The sequence below is a fragment of the Gadus morhua genome, chromosome 5 (genome assembly GCF_902167405.1).
Source record: "Gadus morhua chromosome 5, gadMor3.0, whole genome shotgun sequence".
NCBI lineage: Eukaryota > Metazoa > Chordata > Actinopteri > Gadiformes > Gadidae > Gadus > Gadus morhua.
This window is the reverse complement of record NC_044052.1, coordinates 14,403,253-14,410,752: the sequence shown is the minus strand read 5'-3', so window position 1 is coordinate 14,410,752 and position 7,500 is coordinate 14,403,253. Positions and strand designations below refer to the sequence as shown.

At 43.3% G+C, this 7,500-nt stretch overlaps 1 protein-coding gene and 1 long non-coding RNA gene across 2 annotated transcripts in view; both read left to right on the top strand.

Annotated features, from left to right (window-relative positions):
• Window positions 1-7,500, top strand: part of crim1 (cysteine rich transmembrane BMP regulator 1 (chordin-like)) — a 90,693-nt gene that overhangs the window by 79,720 nt on the left and 3,473 nt on the right. Inside the window, exons 18-20 of the mRNA XM_030357131.1 lie at window positions 1-91; window positions 6,434-6,534; window positions 6,780-6,890. The exon at window positions 1-91 is cut by the window's left edge and continues 139 nt beyond it. Of these exons, the coding sequence (XP_030212991.1) occupies window positions 1-91; window positions 6,434-6,534; window positions 6,780-6,890 (303 nt within the window). The remainder of the gene's footprint in view (window positions 92-6,433; window positions 6,535-6,779; window positions 6,891-7,500) is intronic.
• Window positions 5,041-6,920, top strand: LOC115544333 (uncharacterized). The gene is made up of 3 exons (XR_003976842.1): window positions 5,041-5,915; window positions 6,339-6,534; window positions 6,780-6,920. It is a non-coding gene; the product is annotated as an uncharacterized LOC115544333 (long non-coding RNA).

Genomic DNA, 7,500 nt, shown 5'->3' with positions numbered 1-7,500 from the left:
CGGAGCCCGAGCCGCGCTTCAGCGGCTACTACAGCATGAAGGCCAGCAACCTCAACAACAACCTCAACCAGGACGCCTTCTACAGCACGCCGTGACCCCGCACGCCCACACACACACCAGTACACACCCCATACACACACACACACACACGCACGCGCACATGCACACAGACACACACAATATTATCCTCAAGTATTCAGAAAGATGCAGATGGTTACATCCACAGAACTTGTATGCCACACACTTTGACATTTAGAGGAAAGAGTGAAGGAGATGAAGATAGGGTAAGGTTGTTGCAAAACTGTTAGGCTGTCACATGACATACATGTACACACGTACGCATATATTACACACACGTGCTATAAAACGGCGATCCAATATGGCGACCGATGATTGGGTCTGAGGAGCATAATCCAATGATACGCTTAGCAGTGGAGATGTCTAGATCTATCGGGGTCTGCCACACTAGATTAATTTCTGACGAGGATAAGAAAATGATCTGGTGTTAATAACCAATTATTAACCAACGACAATGTACACTGGTCTTTTTCTCGTTGTCCTGATTGAAAAAAAAAGTCTATTTTGGTATATCCTATGCCTATAACGCACATAAACACGCAGACATGCATGGACCACACCACCCACCTAGGATACCAGTACTCGATAACAACCACACCTGTCTATGGCTGACCAGCACATCATTATCGACGCCCACACCCAAGCCTGATCAGTCAAGGAGCAGGAAATACGCCGTGGAAATGTGACTCAGTGGGCCTGACACCATGAATACTTCAGCTGAGATAAAACACATCTTTAAACTCTCCTTGTGGACCTCACAGAGCTTGTTTCCCCCACCCCTCCACCCCCAACTTTCGAAAATTCACCATTTTGTCATCGTCAAGGAAAGAAGCCGGTCGTCAAGCCCAACGCTATAGAAGAAAGCACGGACGGACGGACGGACAGACACCCCCTTGCTTGTAAATTAAACAGTGGGCGAATGGACCCAGATGAAAGGTGATGGCGGGAAACGAGAGGGGCCCAGCGTGGAGAGACGGAGAGGGCTAGAGATGGAGTGGTGGACTGTGTGCCTGTCCACTGCCTCTCTGCAGCCTCAAAAAAATGGTATTCTTGTAATCGTTTTTGTTTTTTTCTGAAGGGCTCCTTTTATTAGAGACCAACAGTGATATCGCTAACCACCCCCCCCCTCGCCCCTTCACCGGAATACTCCATGATGTGCCCTTGGCCGGTGGAGGTGTGATGGGGAGCGCTGGTCATTAACTCAAGCACTCCCATTCTATTGACTTTATACATACACATACATTCACTCTTTACACAAACCACAACGCATGACCGTAGCGGCTGGTTTAGCCTGGCAGGGCCTATAGGCTTGTGACGGATGTGACGAGGCTACGTCATCACGTAGACATACCGTAATATCTAAAGATGAGCTGGTTGTCCTTCCGGAATCTGTCAAAAATATGAATTGGTGGAGTCCCTCATGTCTTGTATGATTTGGCCTCTTGAGCCAAAGCCAAACATTGAGCAATGTCCAACTTCCTCTGGCCCACGATGACTACGACTATTCCCATTTATTTGGGGTTTAGGGCTGTTTTTTTTTTTTTAACCTGTTTTTTAGAATGATTTATGTCTCAATTACGAGATTGAATCACTCTTGCTTAACTTGACGATGGAGTTCCCCCAATCCGGCTAGGAATGAGCCCGTACGTAGAAGCGTCCTAGCACGCCACTGGACGGCCCAGCGACCACAGGGGCTCCGGTGTTGTGTTGTGTTTTTAGGTGACCTGTTTGCGTAGATTACGTATTTATCCCCAGAGAACGAGTTGAGCCGTTCCAGACGTTGACATCTTCAGTCCTCTTGGCCCTCGGTGTGAACCCACGGTGTCCCCATAGAATTGTTATACGCCTGAGTCCAGGAAACGGGCGTGTCAGTGATTGATTGCACTTAGAAAGTATTGTTTTTCTCTCTAGCAGATATATTGAAATTGGGACAAGACAATGGTCAGGGTTATGCCTCTGAGTGTTGTGACACAGATGTAAAGTGGTTTTGTTACTGTGTAGGACTGGAGTGAGTTCACTTTAACTGTTCAATGAGTTTATCGTGTAAATATAGATATTGTGTATTTTTGGCCTGATAATCAAGCACTTTGTCAAGTGTTTGCCAGTCAAATGAAAATTATTTACTTTTTCAATTAAGAAATAGGCCCACAAATTTACGCCAAACATTATTTAATTTGACGAAAATCCCCTTTCGAGATAAAAAAAAAATGATATTGGTTTGATATTGTATACACGTTTCCTTAATGGGTAATTCTCTTTTCTATCTACAAGTCAAATTATTTACAAAATACTGATGAATACAAGCGCCCTTGTTTAATACTCAACCTACAAAAGTTCAGAAATACAGAAGGGAATCTGTAACGGTTTCTCGCCGGAGAAGAAGACATGGTCTATTGAATTCATGATAGTCGCAGTATTTTATGTCAGTCCCAAGGCTACTGGTCCAGAAGCTCTGACCTCATTTGCCTCGTTTCACAGGCTTTGTTTATTTGAAAAACTGAAACCACAAAAAAATATGAAGCGCAGAGCTCCCAAGCTTCCAACCCGTTGAACTGCGGCAGCATCTGTGCTTGGTTGGTGCGGGTAATGGAAGCAGCATCAGTGGAGGTTGTCGTCCTAAGGGACAGCGTGCTGGCCATGTCGCTCTCACCTCCCACTTCCCACCCTGAAGGCGGTCCATGTCTACGTCATCTGTACGCGAGGACTCTGTACGGGTAATTGTTCTTATAGCTATTGAGTGGTTATGGCGGTCACATGGCGTGTTGAACACCATCAGGAAGATGACACACCATGACATCCATTCTAGTGACGTTAGCTAACGTGCAGTGATCCTGATGCACAGGGTCACTCACAAGGCGTTTGGCCATTTCGGAGCAATCTACTGACCATACGAGGAATGCTGACTTGGTACCAGATTGACGTTTGAGATAAATGAACTCTTGCACACAGCGGTCTAATATAAAAAGCGGTCTCCGACTGCTGTCAAAACAGTCTATCTGGCTTGGGCTAGTATGCCATCCTGTTCCATGATGTGATTTATAACCCCACGGTGAAAGAGCCAATGGGATGAGCTCCCTGAATGGAAACGCTTGGGACAATAGTTGACAGGCTGCAATGGGTATGATGAGCAATTGGAACTTAAGTCCTTATGTCCTGTGTGGTGCACCATATACTATTGCTCAACTAAAATCCATGACTTTGTTGACATAACTCTGTAAAAGTCCTCGGGTGTAATATTGTCATGGAGTGATAATACTCTAATACTTAAACAATGACTCTCTCTTACTCGCTCTCCCACTATCACTTTCAGTCTCTTCATCACTGTCATTCAAATGTATAAAAGGAAGGCACAATTGGAATGCTAATTGCCATTTTAGAATGATTGGCTTGAAGTAATGCTTTTGTCCCGCAAATATTTTTTATCAAGTCATATAATGTAATCACATTTGGTCCTTAGTGTCTTGTCAAAACATTTACATAATATTTCTCAAAGTGTCGTTTTAGATACTTCGTTTTAGAGTATACTTTTTTTAAATACCCTGCCCCCCCCCCCTCTCCCAGCACAGGGACGAATAAGAATCAACCCTAACCAACAAATCTATTTAGAAGACAAAAACTACTTTTTTATTTATTGTGTTTATAATTTATTTGCTGACCGGTAACTGGAAGATGAATGAGGAAAAGAAGAAGAATGGGGCTCCCCGTAATACTTGTTGTTATTGTATATTAACGAGAGTTCAATTTAAAAAATATATATATATTTTGTAGGACAAAACCAGTGCCCAGTTGAGATGAATCAACAACAGTAGGGGTGGGTTCACCCAAACATTGTCCAATTAGAACCTCAGCTTTTTTTTTTCAAGGTAATATGACACAAATCCATGCGCAGTGAACAGAACTCTAAAGCTCATCTGATCCCCCCCCCCCCCCCCCCCCCCCCCAAGGGACTTCTGGTCAAAGAGGGCCGGGAGAAGTTTTAAATTATCTTTATTATTTTTCCTCGTTGTCTACACCGGAATCATTCAAACAAAACACAATACCCACACGCCTCACCCTAAACACCCTGCACATACATTTACGATATTGTTTTCAAAGAGTACAACTAAAAAGTGTTGGGATGACTTTATTTAATCATTCAATGCTATTGATACAGATGATAATGATGCATCGAAGACTCCTCAGCAGACAGCTCTTATTGCCCAAGGTAGTTCATGTATCATATGTTTTCTTTCTTTACAGCACTATAAATAAATGATTTGAAAGTTGAAGCGATGACGTCTGATTATTTATTTGATCCTACTTGTGTTTGGTTCAAACCCAAGCTTTGCTCTCCCATGCTGCCTTCCTTTGTTACACCACCTTTCGTTGCGTAACGCTATTTACCTTCATCCGCTACATGGAGGCCAGTTTACGCAGCCGACGCAAACAGCAAAACAGCCAAAGAAAAGTCTCAAGATCAAATCACCAGCATTGGGGCAATTTCCCATACTCGGATTTCCAGCGATTTCATTGACTTTATTATTATTAATAATCATAGCGTTGAATGGAAGGCAAAAGTTTCTGAAAATGTTAACCTTTAATGCTGCGTGAAGCGGCCAAACAGCCCCACCCACCCCCCAGCGCCCCCTCAGTTAATCCCTCTAAAGCCTGATCTTCTGATGCTGAATGCTTTGATAACCAACACACACACACACAATTACAGCATGTGATGGAGCACACACACACACACACACACACACACACACACACAGCCTGATGCACAAAAACAGACACACACACTCACACACAATTACAGCATGCACATAAGCAGAATGACCTCACACACACACTCATACACAGTATCACGTTTACACACACATGCACACATGCACACACACATAGGCATGCACATGCACGCACACAGACACACGCACGCACACACACGCAGAAAATAAATAAATACCTTCACGCTCACCCACACACACGTTCAAACTGATCAGCGTCTCTCACTTACGCACACCTTCTCACACTTCACGGTCATTCGGGGAATGTCTGTAACTACTCACATGATTGCTCTATGACCAGAAGCGCGGGGGCAGGCACGCATACGGCCCAGAGTGTAGAGGTTAGAATGATTCTTCGGTTTATGTGCGGGAAAAAAAATGCATTTCATGGAAATTGGAAGTGAACTGCAAATAACCCAATAGGCCTACACTGTCATTCATTCTAAACAGTTTTATTTTAGTTGGATCAAATGATTTTAGAATATAGCCTACTGTGGCGGCGTTAAGGGGACGACCAGACGAGAGAGCCCAGGGTATTGTATGCTATTGTAACGTATATCACATGATATTACATTACATATTTAATTTCAAACCAAGACATTTGTACCTGCCATAAAAATGACAGAGAGGGAAATGCTGTTGGCTATGACGTTGAATGAAATTAAAGAAAGATCTGCCTCAAGCACAATTTAGGACTGACGTTGCAGATAAATATCTAAACAATTGGGGCTAAATCCAGACCATGTAGCCTACCACTCAATGGATCGGGCCTAACGTGTGGACGCCAGATCGTCCCATTTCTTTTTGGTCCAGCCCTCCCCCCTTTCCCTTGCGTCTCACCCACACTCTGCCTATCAACAAGAACTTTTCAAGGGAGCATGCATGCAGCCCATAACCGGCTGGACGGTGAACCACGACGCCTGCCAAGGACACCTTGCGTTGTAATAGATTAGATGCAAACAGGCGAATTGTTTTCTTTTATACTACAATTATCTTGGGGGCCACACACGGAAATGACAGCCCAGCAAGTATTCGCTCCTTAGCCAGGACAACTATTTTCTACATCATAGAAACGTAGGTAAAACACGGGTTTGACGAAGGCGTATGTCTGCTTATGGATTGTTGCGTTTTACAATTATAATGGTAGGCTACATATTGTGGGGGTTGTGTTTAGCTTTCGAATGAGTAAATGTATTGTATCTCTTGCCAAAAGTTGAACTTTTGAAACTAGGCTACCGAAACGACATGATCCCGAAAGTGACCTAAATGTCACTTTCTGAATATTGCAAATTATTAAATCTAAATTATCCTGAATGAAAGGAAGGAAGTACAATGGCTAGCAAAATGCAGCCATTTACCAGAAAAGTGTTTTTAACAATCATTATATTTTCTTTTTTCTGAAAGCAGAACCAGGTAGGCCTACGTCTAACTAATGTGATTAAACGAATTAGTGATATGCCTTCAGGCATACATTGACACATGTTGCCTCCTTATTAGACTGCCAGCAGACAGGTAGTCTATGAAGGATTCGTAAGAATATCAAAACGAGCGGCAGATATGGAGGGGCAACAACGCAGGGGTCCGTCCTCCAGACGGTACATGAGACGGAAGAGGCGGGACATGATGCATGTGCAGGTGTGTCTGGTGCTCGGAGTCCTTGGGATCACCTGGGGAGTGTCTGCCCTGACTGACGGTGAGGTTCAAACACACGATGCTCCTGGGTTCTTTATAGATTTCGGGACACAGCAATGTATCAGTCAAAGTAACGGCTTAAGGCAAGATGTTGATGAATGACACGGTGAAATTGTAAGATAAAATATTGGATCAAAGAAGCCTGTGCATGAAATCTGTAAAGGTCAACAAGCGTTTATTAACGATAAGAATGCATTCATTATAATTTGATTCAGTGTGTGTTTGTGCGTTTGTTGGTGTGTTTAGTGTCTAGGTTACATCTTGAGTCATTCCCAGGAGCGTCTCTTGACCAATCTCAACGCAGGAAGCTTTTGGCTGTCGCCAATGGCACCCTTGAGATCAACTGCACTGAGCCAGGTATAATACACACACACACACACACACACACACACACACACACACACACACACACACACACACACACACACACACACACACACACACACACACACACACACACACACACATAGTTGACCAGGATACCGTTTTATTTTGACATTTAATCCAGAATGCAGTGTGACTCATATTAAATTGAAATCGACTTCCTCAACCATGTCAGATGAAAAGTCACATTGGGCATTGTGTATTGTTGTTTTGTTTTGCCACAAGCCCTGCACAAATGACACAAAAGCAGCGCTGTTTTGGTAACAAAGGCAAAGGACTCCATGGCAATCGGATTCAAACCTATTTCTATGTCTTACGGAAAGTAGGACAAATTTAGATAGTCAAGACTGCAAATAATTTTTCTGGTTTGGGGGCTCAGCTATGGGATCCAGGGTTGTTATCCCACATGTTGTTCTGTGCGAGAAAAGAAACATTGATATGGGAGGAAATGGCTAGAGAGACGGCTTTTGTTATCATCAGATATCTTAAGTAGTATGACAACAATGAAAGATAAGATCGATGATTGGTCACACATGTGTTGTAGGCTAAGATTTTTTTTAAATGGTTTATCTATATAGTACAT